Raw genomic sequence first — 24155 nt, 5'->3', positions numbered from 1 at the left:
TGGTTCTCGTTCTCTGCCTCTTCCTGGGCCCCTTAGCTCCTCCCCCTTCTTGGACCAGTAATTTTTCTCCTCCTGGTGTTGTCTCTGGGGCCCTATCTTTTCAACAAAATTGTCACTCTGATCAAAAAGCAAGTAGATGCCCTATTAGCAAAGCCTATACAGGTACACTATCATCACCTGGACCTGCAAGATGGAGCCCATGATGAAATGATACCTTATGGCGACGCTTTCAGTCGCACCCCCTGAGAGCTGAGTTGGACAGTCAAAGATGGGTACAAGAGTGGCTCCCCCCCAAAAAAACAACCTAAGACAGGAAGGCCACCTGAGCTGCTGCCTAATCCCATGACAGGTGTGTAGGGGTGATCATTCCAACCTAAGACAGGCACAACTCCCTAGGGGTTATAATTTTCATGGCTCCTACTTATTAATTCTCATGGCTTTTACTTAAAACAGAAAAGGGAGAGATGTGGGAGACCATGCTGCCTGGCAGCCTTCCCTGCCCCCCAGGACAAGCAGCACCAGAGAACTTGCTGATCAGTCCTCCCTGCCTCCTAAGATAAGTGTTTGAGCAACCACCAATTTCCTTAGCCTGCAACCAGACCATGGCACCAGGTCCCCTCATCCTAGGGACATTCATTAACCCATTGAGACAACACCTTCCCTTCCCCTTCCCCAGCTAATTTCCTGCTTCAGCCCGTATAAGAATCCCCGTGGAAAAATAAACTTTTGCAGCTTGATCAGAGTTCTTTGTCTTGCTGTCATTCTTCGTGTCTCTTGTCCCATCATTCCAGGTCCCTGGGAGTTCGAGTCTCCATCTCCCACCCTGCAGGTCAGGGCAGATATGCCCATTGGTGCAATAATGGTATGAATGTCTTAGAGGATATCCAACAGCTGCATGATTGGATCTAAGGCCTGTTCAATGGGAGAGAACTCACGCTTGGTACTGTAAACTTGCCAAGAGCTTGTGACTAAAGAGGCTGTAAACCCTAGGGGAGAAACTACTACTATAATTTTGTTAAATTGATAATATCTAACTGCTTTCTAAATAGTTATCCTTATACACATAGATTAGTCCAGTTCACATTCAACAAACAACTTCTTTTAGCAGTGGATGGAAGTTCATACAGAGAACCACAAATGAATAAAATACAGAGAATTAGTGTCCATGGCGTACTCATCCTCAAATGTCAGTATCACACTCACTACGCCCAAGGCTCAAGGAACATCGCAGAAGGAAGTGCAAAGAGACAATTAAGAGCCAGAAGTCAGGGAAGAATGCTTTATAACAGTGTCTTCTGGACCTGACAGGCAGTTGCACTCATGAACTCTCAACAACTGTAGGTGTCTACACAATTCCTGTACAACATCAATCTAGTCAGTATACCGGCATGAATGGTAGGGGAGGGGATCACAAGGTTCCACTCCTAGTTGAGAAACTATAGGCCATTGGCAGATGCCAAAGGAGAGAAAGTCAGTTGCCAGGGGAGAGAAGGTAAGTTTTTCTCAGGGGGGGGGCCACTGGTAAGTAGCCCGTGCTTCAATGGACAACCCTCATTGGACTCAGTAGGTTAGTTATATAGATATATGAATGAAGGGGATAGGAAGGGGAGGGAGACTCAGGAGGAACTGGAGGGGGAAAGTTGGAAGCGAAGAAAAAAGGAGGAAAAAAGAAAAGAAAGATAATTGTGTGCCTGTAATTTTGCAGTTGCTTAGAAAGTTGTCTAATGTCTCAGTGGAGAATGGAATGAAAGCCATGGTGGTGCTCACAGCACATGGAAGGCCTTTTTCTCCTCTATGTAGATCTATAATTCCCCCATCTTCCATTAATGCAACAACTTTACATGCAATATAGAATTTGAGTCATTTGCAAAGCAACAAGAAAATCATTCATGTAGTATCTACTAATCCTACTGATCATAATACTACAAGTTCCAACCTGGGCTCTTATTTCTCACTCGGGCTTCACAGAAAATTAATGGCCACATGAAGGCTGCTAATATTTCACAGAGAACAGGGAATAGTCTTTCAGTAGTCCTTTCATAGTGTGAGTTTTAAGACAGTTTACTCTTTTGTATAGAGTATGGTGGTTATATCACATACTTTTCACATGTATTCTGTAACTGAAAAATTGACAGTGGTAATTCACTTGCCTTCCCTGCTTCAGCAGCCTCCTGTCACCTAATTACCTACACTTAAAGTGACATCACTGGTCAAGCTGTCCCTGTATTCATCCCTATGGTTCTAGGCTGGCCCTCACAAGGCAGAGACATTCACAACCAATTAACTTTCTGCTCATGCAGCTAAGACAAGACAACAGTACTTAATATCCTAGACAGAAAAGCCCAGGCTATCTTCTAGCACTGGGCAGCAGAGAATGTCAAGGAGAGAGCATTACAAGAGTCAAGATGCATGTCAGCAATCAAGCTAGGAGCCTCTAATTACTTCTGTGCCATTAGCCACACTGTCTCACAAGATCTATTTCCTTGTCTGCAAAGTGAGGAATATGAATTAGGAGAACCTCATGAGCACACATCAGAGGCCTTATGTAAAATACACTCAGCCTTGCCTACTACAGGCTCCTCGGGCATGGATTCAATCATGAATCAGATGCATTAAAAAAAAAATTCATCTGTGCTGAGCATGGAGGGACTTTTATTGTCATCATTTCCTAACCAATACATTAGAACAGCTATTTACATCTTATTTGCATTGCACTATAAGGTTAGGTTAGAGATGATTTAAAGCATATGAGATGACATGCATAGATTACATGGAGGTCCTGAAACCAATCCCCATATTGAAGAACAAATTGTACTGCTAATCAGTTCATATATCCATAAGCCAATAAATTATCAATATTGTGCTAGTTTGATATCTCTCTCCCAGGTACTTCTCTTCTGATCTTTTAAATGCATTTATAAACTCATACTTCTGCTACATTTTAGCACATCTTTCTCCAAGATTAGGCTACTCAAACTTAATCTTCTTCACCCAGGATCTTGTAGATAGCAATGTCTACAAGAGAGAAACCACACCATGGACTAGACAGGGTAGTGAGCCCAGGGGAGTGATAACACACAGTGATGACAGAGCACTGTCAGGTTACCAGAGAGATGAGGCAAGGCATCAAGAGACGACCCCATTACCAAACACCAAAGAGTACATGTGTTATCCTGCCAACAACCCGATGATGCTTTCATGGGGCTGGCTGAATGAAGGATGGATAATGCTGTCACTATAAGACAGCAAGGAGAAAAAGTACATTTGCCAACTAAAGTAGCAAAGCATTTCTGAGTATGACGGCCACTGGGCCAAGCAGATCATGAGTAGGGCAGACGCAGAATAGCAGCAAGCATTGAGCACTACGGCCCTCTGGACAGCTCCTGACCATCTACAGGGGTTCCTGAGGTTCCAGCAACCAACTATGCCAACGGGAATGTCACAGACAACATGACAATATCTTTGGCTTTTCAGTGGAGGCTGAAGGCTGGAATTTAAATGAAACCTAGCTTAGGTTTTCATTTAAAAATATTACGCAGGGCCAGCGAGATGGCTCAGCAGGTAAAGATACCTGCTGCTAAACCTGATGACCTGCATTTGATCCCCTAAACCCAAATGAAGGATAGACCCAGCTTGCTCAAGTTGTCCTCTGACTTGCACATGCATTTGGTGCACCCACACAATTATGTGTAAACACACACACACACACACACACACACACACACACACACACACTAAATAAAATGGAATTTAAAAAAGTATTATGCATTTGAAGCTGGTGGCATAGGCCTTTAATATTATCTAATAAGAAGGCTAAAGCAGAAAGAATTCAAGGTCTGCCTGGGCTACTGACTTCAAGGCCAGCCTGGTAACTAAATGAGACCCTTTTTAATGTTTGTTGTTCATTGTTTGCTTGCTTGTTTTTTTGAGACAGGGTCTCCCTGTAGCCCTAGCTGGCCTGGAACTCACTATGTAGACTAGGCTGGCCTCGATCTCACAGAGATCCTCCCTCTGCCTCCCAGGTGCTGGGACTAAGGGTGTGCACAGCCACACACTGCTTATGAAACCCTTTCTAAAATAAAAAATTTAAAGGACTTGGTATGTAGCTCAGTGGTTGAACACTTGTTTAGTTCACACAAAGCTCTGGTTTCCATCCCCAGTACTGAAATATATATACATAACGCAAAATAAAAACATACATTGATCTATGGGCCAAATGCTGCTGAGAGGATACTAGCTTATGAATGACCTTTAGTATATAACATAGATTTAGAAGTTCTATTATATGACAAATTATGGTGCTTAATTTTCATTAAAACATTAAGATCAAGAAATTCATGGAAGCCAAACTCATGAAGGCTGCTCAAGGAACAATTACGGAAATATGGGGCTGGAGAGACGGCTCAGTGATGAAGAATGCTGGCTACTCCTGCCAAGGACCCAGGTTCAGTTCCCAGCACCCACACTGCAGCTAACAACCATCCATTACTCCAGTTCCAGGGGATCCAACGCCCTCTTTTGACTTCTGTGGGCATTGCACAACATGGGTGCACTTACATACATGGAGGCAATACACATAAAATAAAAAATAATAAAAAATATGTTTTTAAAAGTACAGAAATACATAATCATTCAAGTTCCAAGCCCCACCAAGAAAAAAGTATAATCATACATATGATACAAGGTTACATTGGGAGCTGGGAAGATGTCTCAGTGGATAAAGTGGATAAATCCAGGTGGATGTGATGAACTGCCTGTAATTCCAGTGCTTGAGGAGTGGAGACAGGGGGTCTCCAGAGCACCTGGCTAGTTAGACTACCTGAATTAGTGAGCCCTGGGCTCTGTGAGACTTGACCTCAGCAAATAGAGAGTGATTGAGGAAAACAACATCTGGCTTCCATGTGCCCCTGCACAACACCAACACCAGTGTCTATACTTCCATGCCTGCGCACATGCATGCACACTATATGCAGATACACATGCAAAAAATTGGATAGTACCACTGAATAACAAATAAATGACCTTTACTTTGGGAAAAAAATATAATGATCAAAGCTGGTACTAAAATTTTCCACACATTGGTATTAATTGACAATGTTCTGGGAAAGAATGTGCAAATATTATTCAAGAACCATAAGAAGTTTGTACCCTATGATCCACATCAGGAACTAATATTAAGCCAATTATCCAATTTAAAGGAAAAAATTTTGTATAAAGTTTTTTCGTGTTATTTGTAATATTTAGAACCTAAATATTCAACAATGACCAAAACTTATTTCTCAAGAAGTTAATAAAGGGGCTGGAGAGATAGCCCAGCTTTTAAGAGTACTGTCTGCTCTTGCAGAGGATTTGATTCCCAGCATCCACATAATGACTAACAACCACTCAAAACTTCAGTTCCAGGGAATCCAACATTCTCCTCTGACCTCTGTGGGCATTGTACAACTTGGGGGCATTTATATACATGCAGGTAATACACTTATACACATAAAATAAAAATAAAAGAGAAGCCAATAAAACTGCATGCAGTAAATAAAGTTTAAAAATAGGCCTAAGTTTTAGGGGAAGGAAAATATTAAGTGCTGAGTTTTAGAGTGACAGAAATGTGGGACTTTCCAATGCTACAAATAGCACACAACCGTCATATACCATTACCACTAGCACTCCTCAGTTAGAAATAAAATAAAAATGGTACAAAAGAAAGATTTTATGTGTATGAGTGTATTACCTGCATGTATGCAAGTGTACATGTGTTGTGCACTGCCTATGGAGGTCAGAGAGAGTGTTGGATTCTCCTGGAACTGGAATTACGGACAGTTGTTAGCTTCCATGTGGGTGCTTGGGAATCAAACCCAGGTCCTCTGCAAGAGCAGCCAGTGCTCTTAACTGCTGGGCCATCTCTCCAGCCTTGGAAATAAGATCTTTTCAAATATGAAGCACAGTATAATAGGCAGGAGCTCTGTGCCTTGTGAACCAGGTAATCTTGGGAAGGTTATTCTATTCTTGGGCTTCAGTTTAATCATAAAGAGGAGCTACACATAGTATCTGCGCTACAGTCTTGCTATGAGAATTTATTCAGATCTATTGTTTTGTTTTTGAGACTATGATTTGCTAAGGTACACAGGCTTGTCTGAGACTCACCACCATGCCCATAAAACTTTGTGTGTGTGTGTGTGTGTTATATGCATGTACACTTGTACATGTGTGGCAGAGGTTGACATTGAGTGTCTTTATCATCTTCCACCTTATTTTTTTTGGGACAAGGTCTCTCACTGAACCTAGAGCTTACCAACTTGGCAAGACTAGTAAGCCAGGGAACTCTAGGGCTCCTCCTTGCCTCCACTTTTCCAGCACTAGGATTATAGGTGTTCTTCATCATGCCTGGCTTTTTACATAGGCATTGGTGATCCAAACTTGGATCCTCATACTTATGCAGCAAGTACTTTACTGACTGAACCATCTCCATAGGCAAAGGATTATATATTTTACTTTGTAAAGGGTTTCAAAAATTCTGGCAGAGCCTGGCATGATGGTGGTACGCCTGTGATCCCAGCACTCAAGAGGTAGAGGCAGGAGAATCATGAGCTCAAGGCCAACCTAGGCTACATAGGTCCAGGCCAACTTGAATTATGCACATAGCAAGATCCTATTTCCAAAGAAAGAAAAGGAAGAAAGGAAAGAAACAGAAAAGGAAAATAAAATGCTGGCCACAGAAGCAAACGGACCTAAGTTAGATCTCCAGCACCCACGCAGAGAAGCTCTGTGTAATCTTCCATGTGTATAACTACAGTACATGATAGGTGGAGCCCCAGAGCCCATGGCTAGCCAGTCTACCCAATCAGTTACTACAGGATTCAGTGAGAGCCCCTGTCTCAGAGAAAAAGTTGGAGAACAACCCAGGAAGCCTCCAGACAGCAACTTTGAATCTCTACATGCACATGCACATATATGTGCCCCCACACATGCAAGCATGCATAGACATAGGCACACATACCACACACACTAAAAAAGTTCCTGGCAAAATATTGAGTATATATAATATAGCCTTTGTTACATGTATAAAATAGTGAACAGATGGGTAAAAGGGAGGGGAATTTAGCTCTTTAGAGAATCCGTATGAAAGCTGGCTCATTGTTGATTTTATATTCCTAACTTGTTGGGACAGACTTACTACAAAGTTTAGGATCTGCTACTTGAAGAATCAAGGAAACCAGGTCAATGGAACCTTTGGATAGAAGCCAGAGCTAAGGAACAAGAGCAGCTACAGTATTCCCTCAAGAACTTAGCAGACTGGCTGTTGACACAGACTGGGAACCAAGATAATAGCCTGACAGGCTTACAGTAACCAGGACTTCTTAAGTCACATATCAGTCAAGCCTTGTAGTGAACTGGTTTTGATAATTTTCAGAATGAGAAGGACTGTTAAGAAGGGACAGGAAGAAGTGCTAATTATTTTTGCAACAGTGTAGGTGTCTCACATAGAAATGTAAGCCATGGGCCTTGGGCATTTTCTTACCCAAGGAGCTAAATGGAGTTTGACTCAAGTGACAGATATAGAATCACATCAGAGGAGATGCTAGTAAAACACATCAAGGAACTGACCCATTGTTATCGATCCCTCATCGCAGTTGTAGCCAGACTGCAAGTCAATAATTCGGCAAAAGAACAAAAAGGATTTGCCTTTGACTGAGCATCTGTTAAATATCAGGCACGATACTAGGAATTTCATTACTACAATCTCTGGCCTTCATGATATCATGTACTAAGCATTGTCCCCACTGACTGAGGGGCTCCGAGAAGTCATTTAGCTCCTATAAGTGGTTCAGTTCCATTTAGGTTGGTATGTATCCCAAGCTCTCACAAGCACTTCTACAGAAGTGGCCAGGATTTTTAAAAATTAACAAGTCAATCACACACTTTAGAAGTTGTAAACTGCAAGCCTGCATATGTCTGGGTAGTCTGGCTTTCCCACAGCTTCTCAGGGAAACTGAGCAAATGACACCATCTCTCCAATATCAATTCATTCATCTAAAAATCACTTGAATTGTATTGTCTCTGAATTCATATGTTGAAGGAATAGCTCCCAATGTAACATGTAGTATGGGTGTAGGCTTTTTTTGTTTGTTTGTTCGTTTTTGGTCTTTTTGAGACAGGGTCTCCCTGTAGCCCCAGCTGTCCTGGAACTCACTGTGTAGACCAGGCTGCCCTTGAACTCATAGAGATCCGCCTGCTCTGCCTCAAAAGTGCTGGGATTAAAGGTGTGTGTCACCATGTCCGGCCAGGATGTAGGGTTTTAGCAGGTAATTAAGGTTAAATGAAGTTCAATGAGTTGGCCCAGGCTGGGTGTGATAATGTACACCTGTAATATCAACACTCAAGGGACTAAAGCAGGAGGATCAGGAATTTAAGGACATTCTCCTCTACAGAGCAAACTCAAGGTCAGCCTAGGCTACAAGATCCTGTTGTAAAAAACAAAACAAGACAGAAAACAACATCAGGCTCCTAATCCAATAGGACTGTGGCCTTATAAGAAGCGGAAGCCTGCCAAGCCATGGGGCTGGCAGTAAGGAGGAGACTGGCTGCCCACAAAACAGAAGGGCTTCCTTACCAGAACTTCATCCTGTCTTCACCCTGACTGCAGACTTCCGACCTCCAGAGCAGTCAGAAAATCCATTTATGTTGTTTACTGTGCTGGGTCATTTAGTTACGGCATCCCCAGCCAAAACAGGCACACTCCCAACTAAGAATCACTGAACTACACACTGTCCAAGTATCTTCCAGCTCTTGTTAGATGTTCTCCAACATTGTAGATAGAAGGATATAGCATTTGTTACATATGTAAAATAGTGAACAAATAAAAGTTCACACAGAAATGTTAAGGAGGTAAAGAGGTAGTCCAATCAGTTTAAAAAGAAGTATACAGGCTGGAGAGATGGCTCAGCAGTTAAGGTACTGAATGCTCTTGCAGAGGACCTGGGTTTGGTTCCAGCACCCACATGTGGCTAACAACCATCCATAACTCCAGTTCTAGGGGAATACGACACCCTCTTCTGACCTTCACTGGCACTGCACTTAAATACATGCAGGCTGTACACTCATACACAAATTAAAATAAAATAAATAAAAAACGCAGTATACAAGCTCAGCAAGGAGTACAGAAACAAAAACAATGAAGAAGAGCAGTGAATCAAAATTCTTTCAACATATTCCACTTCTGTTTTTCAATAACTGTTCTTTTTTTCATGCAATATATTTTTCGGTTTCAATGTACATTTTTGTTTACTTTATGGAACATAGCGAAACAAGGGGTAGAGGGAATACTAATGGATCTCTCAACTCTCACTAGCAAAGTTTCCTCATGCAACAGATTAGAATGCACACAGAAGGCCACAACTGACCAAAGTGCAAAGAATACAAGACTGCAGAAAGTGTGTCCCTGGATAGGACCCATATCAAACCTCACCCACCTATGGCTCAGGGACCATCTCAGAAGAGGGAGCAGAAATATCGTAAGAGCCGGGGGTGATGTATGATCAATAACTGTTCTTGACTGATTCTCTTAACTTATTTTACTTTCCAAAAGTCTCCTAGCAGTCAGCGTTCCTATGGAAACCAAGGGAGGCTACAAAGTACTATGCATGTCCATGAGTCTTATACTGGAAGCTGCCTTAACTTTCCTTGTTTAACTTCTTGGTCTCCTAAATCTATTTGTTTAAACAAATAAAACCCAGCAGAAGTTTGTTCTTTGACTCTGACTTATTTCCAGAACTGCCTGACTACTATTTGGGATAAGAAGTCACAGGGCCTTTGTTACCACAGAAGTCCTTTCTGAAAACAGTGTTTGTTGTCGTCTGGATTTATTTTTTATTTGATTAATGAAGCCTACCTCGTGGCAATGATTCTAATTGGTCTTCATTTTCAATGCTTCGTACCTGTTCAATGAAGAGGTTGCAAAACTCTTGCAACAGAACTATAACCCGAGCAGGAGTATTATAAAACTTGGAATGACTCCAGATAAGACAGACGGTGTGAAACAGTGGAGCGATTAACATGCGGGTCTGTGGGAATTCTGTCTCCTGGAGACCTTGAATGTGCTGCCTCAGAGGTCTCAGGTGAAGTTCCACATCTTGGGCTTCAAGGAGAGCTGAAAAGACAAGTGCAGGTCAGGTCACACAGCATCTTTCTTGCTAAACTCACTTTACAAGTTCAAGGGAGAAATGTCAAAAAAGACAGCTGTACTTAAATGTTGCCATCTTTCCCATCCTAGCACTCACCCAACAGTCTCCACATGAGCAAGTCTGGAAGGCTGCAAACTGCCCATTTGTAACTCAGTCACCCTGGAGAGCACTGATCTAGTTACTCACAGAGCATAAGTAATTGTGGCTGAAGACCCGGGGGAAGGAAACCTCTAGTCTGAGGAGAGCTATTCAACCCTGTGGAAACCCTGTGGGAATAAAGTATCTGTGCTGTCGTCACTTCATGGCTTGGATTACAAGCTTCTGTGGAATGCGCAGTTCTCTGCAATGCTTACTACAGGCACAACTAACTTGCTGGCTCACGCCAGTTTCCTGTGAGAATCACTGGTGTGAGGAATAGAGAACTGTCTCTTACGTTATTACCTACAACTGTTAAAATTATTAGGTATGGCGATGAAGATATTTTGAAACTGGGTGGAAGGTATGGTTATACAATGCCATGACTGATATATCACTAAACATCACTGGATAATGGCTAATTTTAGGTGATTCTTTATCTCAATAAAAATTATGTTAATCATGTAAGAATAAGGATTTTTTTTTAATCCAAAGATAGAAAACTAAGCATTTTTACTGTTGTTAGTGACTGTTCAATCAAATTCAAATTTTCTCTTAGTTAAAACATTTCACTTTGATCCTGAGGCTACCTTCCATTAACTGAAAGCGAGGTTATGTTGATGACGGTAGGGAACAAAGCTAAGTTTTAGTTTTCGGTGTTATTCCAAAAGATTGATGCCAACAAAACAAAACAAAACAAAACAAGAAGATCCTGCTGACCTTTGCTACTCTTACACACTGCTGGAATGTCATGTAACCAGCTCAGGTTTCTACTTAACTCAATAGAGCCTTGAGAGAAAAAAAAAGAGTTCTAGAATTGCTTTCTCATCCAGATGCACAAATGCTTTGAAATTAAGTGTATTGTTATCAATGTTAATTTCACAAGGAACTAACTGCACCAAAAACTAAGTGCCCTTCATATGTGCTAAGCAGGTCTGCTGACTGAAGTCCCATGCACGTCTTTGAGGTAGATCTTCTACCTCCAACTGGCCATGGCTTTGAGCCACATGTTCCACTGAAAAACGTTTTCTCTGAATTCCCAAACTGCATGGTAATAAGGCCCCTGGAACTCACGCTTGTAGCTTAGTTCACAGAAAATTTTTGTCTTATATTAACAAAAGAAAATGTCATTAGCTTCTATTTATTGAGGACAGTGTGTTTGGTTCTTCATACGGTGTATATGAAACCTCTGTCCAGTGATGTTCCAAGTGGAGAGTGGACAGTTTGCATTCAGGGGACATCTGGCCATGTCCAGGGACATTTTGTTCATCATAGTTGGGATGGGAGTAGTGGACGGAGGCCAGAATGCTGCTTACATGAATGTCCTGTCAGAACACAGAATCATTCAGCCTAAAATGCTGATCATAACAAGTGTAAGAAACACAGTCCCATGTCCCATCAAAATTCTACAGGGGGGTTACCAGGAGGATAATTTAGCCATTGAGAATTCTGAGGCTCAGCAACTTCCAAACTTCAGTAAATGGAGCTAGAACAGGAATTCAAACCAGACAGATACCCTAGACCAAATATTTGCCTTAACTTAGGTCCTCAGTTCAAACATAATTCACGGAGACAAACGTAAAGATACACATTTCAAAGGAAATTTTAGTTACTTCCTAGCCTTCCCAATTGTACACTGGTAGGGGAAAGGGAGATTTTCCAATGTTTAGAAACAAGCAAAAAGCAAAAACAGATTATTTGTCTATATCAGCTTTAATTTTAATATGTATGCTTTAGTTATCATGTATGTCCACATTTGCTTAAACATGGACAAGTAAATGAACAGAAATCAAGAAACTGAGAAGAGCTGTCATCTTTGGTGGGAACTAAGCTAGAAGGTTGGAGTACAAACATGAGGAAGAGATTTTAACTGGCTTCTTTTTATAATTTTGTTATTCCATAGGTTTAATCTTTACCCACATGGCCATGGTGCAGAATGAGTCCTTGTAAGCCCGTCATGGTGAACCCCTAGGCTAGTCACAGTCCAGCTGCTAACCAGACAGAGGGTTTTCACCAACCTCAGCTAAGTAAGGAAGGTATTCCCCTTCCACATATACCTCCCAGTTAAGCCTTCAAGCTGGGGTCACTGGGGCAGGTACATAGCAAAGGAACAAAAAAGAGTTCAGTACAGCTGAAGAGTAAAGTAGAAATATTGGGATGAAGCTGCCCTTAGAAGAGCCAAGTGCACACACTCCATGACCACGCCCCGCATAGCAGGAAGACTCCAAGGCTGAGCAGGCAGCTGGGCGGGAGTAAGGGCAGGGGATCACAAGCACATCAGCAGATGGGAACACTGATGCCAGGCCCAGGCCCGGGCCCGAGGGTCTTACCATTTTCCACAGTGGTAAAGATGCTCTTCAGAGCAGGGAAATAGCTGCTTTGCCTGGTTCTCAGTATCTTAATCATCTTGAGGACAATAGGAGCTTGAAGCTAAAAGAGAAAATGCTTGAATAAATATATGAACTAGATTATTAAATGAATGTATTCTCTAGGAATGTATTTACATAATATTCCACTAACACAATATGCAGGGTTTTTTCTTAATTTTATTTATTTTGTGTGTATATGTAAGAGCATGTATGTGTAGTGGTCAGAGGTCATCTTGTGGGTGTCACTTAATGTGGATAATGGGGTTGAGCTCAGGTCATTAGGCTTGGTGACAAGAGTCTTTATCTGTTGAGCCATCTCACTGGCCCCTATGCACAGTATATGATACTCAAAGGCATATATTTTCAATCTGAAAATAATTTTTAAAATACATTTTTTCACAAGCTTCTATTTTATATTGCATTTAGTTTTTCCAAAAAGTTTGTTCACACATGTTATATATGAAAACTATCAATAATCAATTTCAAAAAATCTCCAACCAAGGAACATGTGAATGAACATGATACTTTTTAGAGGATTATAGTACATTGATAGCAAGCACCCACAGAGGAACAAAGTCCGTTCTTCCAAAGCTCAGCAAGACCCCACTTCTCCCCAAATCAATTAAACTGGCCACAGTAATTAAATCTTGCCATCTTTAGCATTTCTCCCAGGGAACAACTCATTTCCCACTGCCACAAAATACATCCAACCATCTAAAATGCTGTCAAAATATCCTCATGAAGACAAAGATCACTTTCATTTCTCATTAATTTAAAAAAATACATAGCCTACAGACAGCACTGTGGAGTGAGAAAATATCAGGCCACTAAATCACATGAAGAATGGTAGACCTTTAAAATGACTGGGGAGCGATGCTCCAGAGACCTCATCCTAGAGTTAGCTCTGCTAATTCCACTGAGAAACAATTTCTACCACTCTCTACTCACTTGATGGTAAGTGCATTTCAGATTATCCCTCCTCATAGCCCAGAAGTCCAGCTCACTCTGAGGAGTCAGGTGGCAGCCACTCAGCAGAGGCTGTGCTGAATCTTTCTCTACAAGTTCTTGGATCTGGTGTGACCACTTAATAACCACAGATTCAATTGCATGGAGTATTCTCCGTTCATCTGATGGTAGTCTGCAAATATCAAATGATTAAAAAGGAGTTCAAAGGTGACTTTATCTAAATAAAGATAGGGTATGAACTTTGATAGTTATTGAACTATTAGAAATAAACTAGTTTTCTAAATAGAAATCCTTCAAAATCCATTATTTTCATGCTTCTGATTGGAGTTTGGCATCATTGTATTCTGTGTTTAGCATGCCTCTAAAGTTTAAAAAAATGATAAAATGAAAATGTATCAGAGGAGTGCTCAGCCACAAATGGGACATCTTTATCACCCCCTTCCAAGGCTCAGGGTCCATTGCAGAAAAAGGGGTAGAAAGATTTTAAGAGCCAGAGGTCAAGGTGGACCAAGTGAAACTGTCTTCTGGATATAACAGGATCACTGTACTCATGAACTCATAGCAGCTGTGGTTACCTGCACAACACAAGATCAAGCTGGTCAACATCCTAGTATGGCGGGGGGAGGGGGGAACACGACGACTCAGGGCCTCCCCAACCCTAACTGTAAAACTATTGACAGTTGATGGTTTCTGGAGAGAATCAGTTTGAAAGGTGTGGCCCCTGGTAGGTAGACTATATGCCACTGGATGTCTCCTTACCCCTGAGTGCATAGGTAATACAAATTGGATTTGGTGGGTTATTTTTTTAAAAAAGAAAAAAGGACCAGAAGTTGAGAGGGGATGAGGAGATAGGTAGTGGATGGGCCTAGGATGACTTACAGAGAGGAGGGGGTGAATATGATCAAAATACAGCATATGAAATTCTCAAATAAGCAATAAAAATATTATATTTAAAAATGGATTAAGAGTTTCCATATCCTTAAAAACCACTTTTTCTAAAAGAATATTGCTGAGATTATGACAATTGCCAGTTTTCCTTAGAAAGTATACTCTTGGGGCTGGAGAGATGGCTCAGTGGTTAAGAGCACTGACTGCTCTTGCAGAGGACCCAGGTTCGAGTCCCAGCACCCATATGGCGGCTACAAACCACCCTTAACTCCAGTTCCAGGAAAATCCACTGCCCTCTTCTGACCTCCACAGCACTGCACAGCATGGGCACACTCACATACATGCAGGCAATATATTCATACACATAAAATAAAAATAATAAATAAAATATTTTTTTAAAAAAGAAAGTATACTCTTAGGCTGTGGGGTAGTGTGGGGGACAGAGTGCTTGCCTATCATGACTAAGCCTTGGGTTTGATCCTTAGCACCACATAAACCAAGTGTGATGGTGGATGCCAATAATCTCAGCACTATGGAAGTGGATGCAGGAACATCAGAAATTAAAGGTCACCCCTTGGGTTCATAGCAAGTTCAAGGCCAGCCTGGCTACATGAGACCTTGTTTTTAAAAATACTCTTAAAGGAAATAATACACATTTTAAAACTATGTGTTGTTAAGAGCAATTCTCTCTTTCACTAATAGTTATAGGGTGTGACACTTAGAGTGATGCTAGGGATGCTAGTTGTCCATTTGAACATGCTGTATGTACCACAGGGCTACCTACCTGGTCTCTGAATAATTCTTATCCAAGTCAATATTCTCTGCAATAGTGGGAATTGGTAGAAGAGTTCTTCTAGACATCTTTCCCCTAAAAATGTGCATCTTATTTTTCATGACTTCAATGTGATATTCCACGTCTTGTGACATAAAACTCGACCATGATTTATGATTGTTCTTATTAGAAAGAATTGGTACTAATACCTACAGAAAGAGCAATGTTTTAGGAATTTGTAGACAATGAGCACCTTCAAAGATTTTCTTGTCATACAAAATTTCCTAGTCAGCAAAACCACTAAATTCATAGATATTCTAGATGGCATGCAGTCTACAGAGATGACAAAGTCAGTGGACCATATACAGTTAATCACTGAGATGCAGGCTCTGACAAAATGGAAACCTGATGCTGCTCATACATTCATTTTCCCATTCACCAAGCATTTCCTGGAGCTCCCAATAACTCAAAGTCTGTCGGAAATAAGTGAAGTTGTAATAAGTAAACTTTCTTAACTGCAAGTTGAGCATGTTGGCAGGTGTACTGATGCAAACAATCTTTCTGAATCACATGAAGCCTAGGCGAGAACAATTTTCTCCAGCTGGGTGGCTTCCCAGTGGATCAAAGTGGATAGTCAGAAAGGTATTTATTCAGCCACGGGTTCCCTTTCAGAACTCCTTTCCCACTACATGGGGAGCATCAGTAAAACCATGTATATGAAAACCCTAAAAAAATTTTGTTGCTGGGCTGGGTAGATGACTCAATGGATAAAGCATGAGGACCTGAGTTTGAATCCCCAGAATCCATGGACAATTGAATGTGGTAATGCGACCCTGTAATCCCAGAATGCCATGACAAGATGAGAGGCAGAGACAGAGAACCTGTAGAAGCTCAAGTATCAGCTAGCCTGGCATACAAGCTGAACAAGAGACCCCACCTCAAAGGTAGGTGAGGACCAACACCTGAGGTGGTCCTCATCTACACACGTATTGTGGCCTGTGCATGTTCACACTGAGATAAAAAATGAACATTCATGGGTGCTTACACACACACACAAAATAAATAAATAAATAACACACTAAATAAATAAATAAATAAATAAATAAATAAATAAATAAATAAATAAATAAATAAATAAATAAAATAAAGATATTATTACATTCCCAGAACCTAGCACATATTATAAAATTAATAACGGCATGTTGAATCACTGCAGTTAGTCTCTTCTTGCCATCCCACTCCTTCCCAATATCTCTCCATTTTAAACATTTTTCACTTTTTTGATATAATGTGCCCAACTTATAAGCATTACACTGTAAAATTACCATTAGCTAAAATGCAAGAAATAGCTATCCTACCTCTTTAAAGTTTATGACATAAACTATCTACAATACTTAGGGGATCAGAAGTAGCTCTGATTTCAGATTTACTTTTTGAGAATTTGGAGTATTTATATGTATACAATGAGGTGTCTTAGTATCGGCAACCAACTCTAAATATGAAGTTTATTTTAATATATACTATATACATATACATATATATCTGGAAAGTAATTTTATACACTAGTTCAGTAACTTGGTCCATGAAACAAAGTTCTTTAGTAAAGAATTTTCTAGTTGTAGCATCACATTGGCACTCAAAAAGTCACAGATTTTGGAGCAGTTCAGATTTTCAAATTTTGGATTAGAGGTGTTCAACTTTCAGAATCTTCTAGTAAACTAAAAATAAACTGAAAATTCACTTTGGTGTTCAAATGATGCTGAAAGGAATCTCTCCAAATGGTATTATGATCATCATTTCCCGAACAATGCCCACTCCATGTTGAACTGCAGCATGATAATTAGCTGTCTCTATACTCGATGAGCTGGGTGGGTGGGAGAGGCCCCAGAAGCTGTGCCCTTCCAAGTGAGTGCCATAATTAGCAGCCCATTCTGAGTATGAAAACATGGACTACATACCTGCATCTTAGACTAAAGGCTATTAGAAATCCCTTGCCAAAGAAGTTATTTGGTTTGCGTCTGTATAGAGCCAAGGCAGAACAGTTGCAATGGTCTGAATATTTATGTCTTCTCCCAATACACATGCTGGAATCTTAGCCTTTAAGTTAATGGCATTAGGAGGCACTGCCACTGGCAGATGATTAGGCCACCTAAGGAATGGGACTGATGCTTTTACAGAATTGTTTCAAGGGAGCTTATTTGTTCCTTTCACCATGAGAGTACATGGCTAGAAGGCACCAACCTGGAACTTGGAAGCAAACCTTCCCCAGAAATTCAAATTTGCCAGCAATTTGGTCTCCGATTTCCAAATTTTGGAGCTAGATTCTGCAGTTAATGAGAGGTAAACTCTGTTGTTCACAGGGCACCCACTCTACAGCATTTTGTTACAGCAGCTCCAGCTAAATCATCAAGCATTGCATTCCAGAAAACAGCAGGCTGACTGACAAAATCGGGGGTGGGGGGAGGACAGTTCAGGGTGCATGGTACTCAGGGGAAACTCATCCCCAAAAGAAATGACAATAATCAGGAAGAACGTGGCTAGGGGAATGAAGAGCTTTAAAAGCCACACTAGATTAGCCTCCATGGGTTGAACACACACAAACCACAGAAGGAAACTACCCTCTAGATAAATCCCGAGGGACAACTAGACCTAGAAGTCAGGTGATGTTGGCTTTAACAGTCCTAATTTACTGGTCACTGTTTCACAATCTCCCTCTGTTTACTAGTCTATGACATGGCCAACTTTTCCAAAAACTTAATTTTTGTTGTTGTTGTTTTTGGTCTTTTTGAGACATGGTCTTCCCGTAGCCACAGCTAGCCTGGAACTCACTAAATGCACCAGCCTGGCTTAGATCTCACAGAGATCTGCCTGCCTCTACCTCCTGAGTACTGGAGTTAATGGTGTGTGACACCATGCCCAGTGAAAACTTAATGTTTGTGTCATGAATGCTAGGTAAAATTGTAAAATTCTGAGCTACAAGCTTTGGAAAACAGTAATTCAAGTCGAACAGCTAAAGTATCTGTACATATTAGTTTGCTTTTCTGTTGTGATAAAACACTGACCAAACCAACTGCAAGAAAGATCAGAGGAATTTGGAAGTTTTCTATTATCTTTTGTAGAGCACAGCTGGGAAAGTAAGAGTCCCACCAAGTACCACTTGTCCTACCAAGTCCCACCTAATGGTAGACTAGGCTCAAATCATAACCAAATGCTTTCAAACTCTGCTTAGCATCAAACTCAGATTCCATGTAGTAAAAACTTTCTGAGCACCTCTTCACATTCAAATTTCTCAAGTACTGTGCTAGAAGCTTTAGTTGTCAACTTGACACCTGGGTAAAGGGAATCTCCATTGAGAACTATCTCCATTGGATTGTTGAGGGATGTGAGAGGACCCAGCCTATTGAGAGCTCGGCCACCCCTGGGCAGGTGGTCTTGTGTTGTCTAAGAAAGCAGACTGAGCACAAGCCAGGGGAGCAAGCCAGTACACAGTGTGCTTCCATGCTCTGTGCTTTTGCCCCTGCCTTCAGGTTCCAGCTCTCTGAATGCCTACCTTGGCCTGCCTCAGTGATGAACTGTGACCTGGGAAGGTAAGATAAAATAAATCCTTTCCTCCCCAAGTTGGTTTTGGTTAGTGTTTTTTTCACAGCAATAGAGACTAGAACAAGTACCAGTGACAGAAAACCCTCTCCTATGATTGGCTAAAATCAAAGGGAAGGAGACCTAAGGACAGTTCTGAAGTCAGGGGCAGAGACTTGGCTAGCATAAGGACAGCAAGAACATACCTCTTTCCAGGAAGACAGCAAAAAAGAGGCAGAAAGGAGAAGAGAAGTGATACAGGGAGACTGGTAGATCATGACTAACAACACGATAGCACTATTTCCTGAAGTAAACATGGCCTTGGCAAGACCACATCGATTACTGAGGTCTAACTGAGCGATCAGACTGAGAATTGACCTTCAAAACCAATGCCCAGCCCCATGCTTCCCAATGACTGCTGCACATGGGGATCATCTGGAATCTTGAACTACTCCAGCCTAGCTCCCACCCCAGAAGTTCTGAATTAACCAGCCGAAGGTGTGCCTTAGGCATTGGTATGTTCTAATGTTGCCCCACCACCACCACCAGAGTCTAATGTCCAGCAAAGTTTGAAAAACACAACCCTAGGGGCTGGAGAGATGGCTCAATGGTTAATAGCACTGACCGCTCTTGCAGAGGACCCAGGTTCGATTCCCAGCACCCACATGGTGGCCACAAACCATCCTTAACTCCAGCTCCAGGGGAATCAAAAACCTTCTTCTGACCTCCGCAGCATTGCACAACACGGGTGCCCTCACATACATACAGGCAATACAGTCATACACATAAAATAAAAATAATAAATTTTTTTTAAAAAAAGAAAAACACCACTCTAGTTTCATGGAGTCTGGCCATTTGGTGTGTTCCTTCAAAATGTCTGGCAACAGATAGCATCTCAGATACCACCCTAAGCCCAGGCTGACTGAGTCACTCTGAGCTGACAAAATGTCCAGGTGGTTCTCATACATGTTAAGGTGCCTCTGACCATGGCTTAAGAGAGCATTTCTCAGATTTCAGGGAGTGGGTTAGTCAGTTTGCTGTTACTGTGACAAAATCCCTAAGGTAAAGGAGGAACAGTTTCTTTTGACTCATAGTTTCTCAAGTTTCAGTCCATAGTGGTTGGCCCTGTCACACTCAGGCCTGTGGCAAGGCCTCATATCATCACAAGGCTGGAAGGCAAGGGAGCCACTTGCCTCATGGCAACCAGGAAGCAGAGAAAGGAAGGGGCTAGGGTAGTTCTAAATACCCAAGGGCATACCCTCAGCGACCTAATTTCCTTTTAAAAGACCATGCCTCTTAAAGGCTCCAACACCTCCCAAAGCTGAAGAACAAACCTTTATACACACACCAGACTCACACTATACCAAAGGAAAAGAGAATTTTAAAGCAATTTTTTAATTTATTTTTATTTTATGTGTATGAATGTTTTGCCTGCATGTGCACCTGTGTCATGCAGTGCCCAAGGAGGACAGAAGAGGGCATCAGATTCCCCTGGAACTGGAGTTATGGAGGATTGTTAGCCACCATGTGGGTGCTGGAATTCGAACCCAGGGCTTCTGCAAGAACAGCCAGTGTTCTTAACTGCTGAGCCATCTCTCTCCAGCCCCCAAACAATTTTTTAATTCCATCACGTCTATTTTCTGACATAAGTGAAACTCAGCTTAACTGCTAGTTTCTAACGGAAACTTCAAAAAACAGATGATGCCAATTTCCAAAATGTACATTTCTCCCTATTCTGAATGTAACACTTAAAACTTATAGCTCAACATTAGGCATTGTGGTGCACACCTTTAATCCTAGCACTTGGGAGGCTAAGGTAGGCAGATCTCTGTGAGATGAGGCCAGCTTGGTCAATTTAGTGAGTTCTAGGCAGGCTGAGACTAGGGAGACCCTGTCCAAAACAAACAAACAACAACAACAACAACAAAAAATTTATAGCTCAGTGACAAAACATAGTAGGTTCAAGTTGGCTTACATGTACTTCCAGTGTTTTAAAAGGAGGAAAGGAAAGGAGGGAGACAGGAAGGGAGAACAGATTTGACAAGTGATACCTATTTAGTATTAGTGTCAGTATCATCAGTGCATTTGAGAAACAAACTAAATACTATTACTCCATACACTTGGCCAAACAGATGGCTAGATTCTACAAGCTCTTCTCTTTAAATAGCCAGATAGGTCTCAACTAATCCCAAGTGACTGGAGATAGTAAAGACAGGCTAGTACCTCATCGAGAAAAGCAGTCACATGTGGAAGAGTCAGCGCAGGTAATTCTCCAAATAAAACTGTTCTGGAGAAATCACTTTCTCCTGCGCTCTCAGTTATCTTCTTGACAAAATAAACAAGCTTGTGTTTTGCATCTCTTGGAATCTGAAACAAGAGCAAGATAATTAGTCTGAGTTCACTACAGAGTTTCTTTGTTAAACGGGCAGGATTTGCTGCATCCCACCTGAAGTCAGACTGCCAACAGAAGAAGCAAAACCTGGCATCTTGCCCATGTTTACAAACTAGGTTGGTCTGCTGTTCTTCCCTGCCCTGTGAGAGGGATGATTCCCTGTTCTCTTTAGAAATATCACTGTTAAAGACATGTCAGTTACACTAGATCAGCATATACCATAAAAATTCCATAACCAGCTGGAGAAATGGCTCAACAGTTAAGAGCACTGACTGATCTTGCAGAAGACCTGGGCTTCAGCACCTACATGGCAGTTAACAACTGTCCTTGACTCCAGTTCCAGTAAATCTAACATAGTGCATGACACAGGTGTACTTACTTACATGCAGGCAAAACACTAATAAACATAAAATAAAAATATTTTTAAATCCCATAACCCAAACCAAATATGAGAATGTAAAACGTTTCCATCTTCACAATGATTTTTTTGAATAATATTCTCTTGTTTGGAAATAAGTCAAACGATGATAACAGCCAGGCAGAAGGGGTTAATTTGCATTTCTGTCTTCAAGGCAAAGAATGGAAGTTTTTAACCAAGATATTTGGCATTTCCACAACCGTTGGGTCACTCTCACAAATATTACACTATTTAGCTTAGCTAAACGTTCTGTTGTCTTTAGGAGAGTACCAAAACATAGATTTAAAATTTTTTTTTTAATTTTATGTGTATATTGCCTGTATGTATGTGAATGCACCCATGTCGTGGGATCCCCTGAAACTGGAGTTAAGGACGGTTCTTAGCTGTCATGTGGGTGCTGGCAATCGAACCTGGGTCCTCTGCAAGAGCAGTCAGTGCTCTTAACTGCTGAGCCGTCTCTCCAGCCCCCAAAACATAGATTTTTAAACCTCAAAACTGTAATGCAGCCTTCCTGTTATTTAATAATCGCTCTGGGAGAGCCAGCTTCCCGCCCATCCTAATGACCACATCTAGGGTGATGGTACCACTTCACAGCGTTTAGCTGAGGCACAGTACTACAGAAAGAGCGCAGTTGACAAGAAATCCAAATTCAAATACGAAAGGAAGGGAAAGGAAACAGAGGAGAAACAGATAATGTTTGGTAAGCACCGAGTGTGTGCAGATTACCGGGCTACTCCCGCACCTCTTCCCTTTTATAATTCTATTATGAACTCTCCATCAGTTTTAAAGTAAAACACATCAGAGAACTGATCATTTTCAAAGTTCTATTGATGTGTAACTTTCCAGAGTACACCTCGTGTACAAAGATGTGGGCTACTTTACACGGAAAGCAAGAATCTGCAATTTAATGACTATGATAATGCGCCCTGAAATCGCTAATAATCTACTAATTTATTTAATACAGATGTTACTCCGGTCTTTTAAGTGACACAAGCCAGTCAATTTTTAAGAACTCAAGTATTTCTTCTCATTAGGGCAGTGTAGTTGATAGATAGTGAAGTTAAATACCTAAGCCACAGGGGCTCTGCCAAGCACTTCGTTGTTCTTTAAAGGATATGGTTCCAGAGTCCCCAGGGGAAACTGAAACGAAAGTTATTTGGCCCAGAGAACCCACCCAGCGTGGAACACCCAGGTCGACCACCACCCGTCCTTTCTAGAAAACCAATCTAAGGCCGCTGGACCACAGAACTAGGGAGAGGTCTTCTGGACTCCGCAAATTTCAAGTTTAAGCCCCCAGTGTCACCCCCCTCCCCACCCCCCGGAACCCGGAGAGGTGGCGGGGCTGGTCCCTCTCCCTGTCCGCCTTACCTCCCTGGAGGCCACCAGCCGCCCGGCAGCCGGAACACCAACCACCAGACAGTCGGGACTCGTGCTCTCCAGAAAGTCCCCCAAGACCTGCCGGTGGTCCTCGCTCTCCAGGTACTGGCTCCACGTCTCCTCTCGCAAAGCCAGCGCCTGGCTCACGAGGCCGCCCAGGAAGCGCACCCGCGGGTCCAGAGAGAAGCGCTGCGCTCTCCGCGCAGCCGCAGCCTCCGGGTCCTCCTCCTCCTCCTCTTCCTCGTCCTCCAGCTCCGTGGGACGGAGGCGCACAGTCCCTTCCACTCTGGCTGCCATCCCGTACGTCCGAGGGGAGGCGAGAGAGCGGCCGGCTCCTGGCGAGGACACCCTTAGCAGCGCACCCCTGGAAGTGCCCACCTTTCCTCTGCGACCTGCAACCCGCGTATTCGCAGGACTAGCGCACCTTGCGAGGTCGGCAGACGAACCTAGGGCCTGGGACCGCAGTGCGTCCTGTTGCCCGAGAGACGGCAGCCCCGCCTCGGCCCTGGACTGGGGGCGGAGTGAGCACCTCACTCACCCTAGGATCAGGCTGGGAGGTACCGCCCCCGCCAGCCAGAGCTACTGCTTGTGCACTAGCCACTTCCCTCCACACCTTCGCCTTCTGGACATCTAGGGACGCTCAGAGATGGCCCAGGACTGGGTAACTAATCTCAATTAAGCTGTGCTGTCTTGCGTTAAACTTCCTGTTAAATGCATCACCCTGCTTAGTTCATGTAATAGGAAAGTCTAGGCTCTGAGTGCTCTAAGTTTAATTGTGGGTGAGGGACCAAATAAGCCCCGAGGTAGTTAAGTAACAGGAAATGCCAGAACCTGGATCCGTTGAAAGCTTTGATTTCTCTTGTCTGCGATTGTCCACTCAACTTTCCTAGTTGTCAAAGGTCAAAATCTAGTCCCATCCTCAGCCCCGAAAGAGAATGCAAAGCACTTTCCATAAACTCCAAAATGCTCCACAAATCTCTAGCATTTTTCAACTCAGTGGGTTGGGGGATGGTGAATCAAGACAGAAGAGTAAAAGATGGAAAGCAATCGGTCTGGGGATGTAGCTAGCCTGCTTTGCATACCG

The 24155-nt window shown here is 42.2% G+C and overlaps 1 protein-coding gene across 1 annotated transcript in view; it reads right to left on the bottom strand.

Annotated features, from left to right (window-relative positions):
* The window catches only part of Dnah11 (dynein axonemal heavy chain 11), a 381221-nt gene extending 357525 nt beyond the window's left edge, over positions 1-23696 (bottom strand). Inside the window, exons 1-6 of the mRNA XM_029567531.1 lie at positions 23063-23696; positions 21108-21251; positions 15321-15517; positions 13631-13820; positions 12644-12743; positions 9933-10144 (exon numbers count right to left, since the gene is read on the bottom strand). Of these exons, the coding sequence (XP_029423391.1) occupies positions 9933-10144; positions 12644-12743; positions 13631-13820; positions 15321-15517; positions 21108-21251; positions 23063-23368 (1149 nt within the window). The 5' untranslated portion in view covers positions 23369-23696. The remainder of the gene's footprint in view (positions 1-9932; positions 10145-12643; positions 12744-13630; positions 13821-15320; positions 15518-21107; positions 21252-23062) is intronic.
* Between the last annotated feature and the right edge of the window lie 459 nt (positions 23697-24155).

The sequence above is a fragment of the Nannospalax galili genome, unplaced genomic scaffold (genome assembly GCF_000622305.1).
Source record: "Nannospalax galili isolate Female #2095 unplaced genomic scaffold, S.galili_v1.0 scaffold158, whole genome shotgun sequence".
Classification (NCBI taxonomy): Eukaryota; Metazoa; Chordata; class Mammalia; order Rodentia; family Spalacidae; genus Nannospalax; species Nannospalax galili.
Note: the sequence above shows the minus strand (reverse complement) of the source record. Positions and strands in the feature narration are given on the sequence as shown.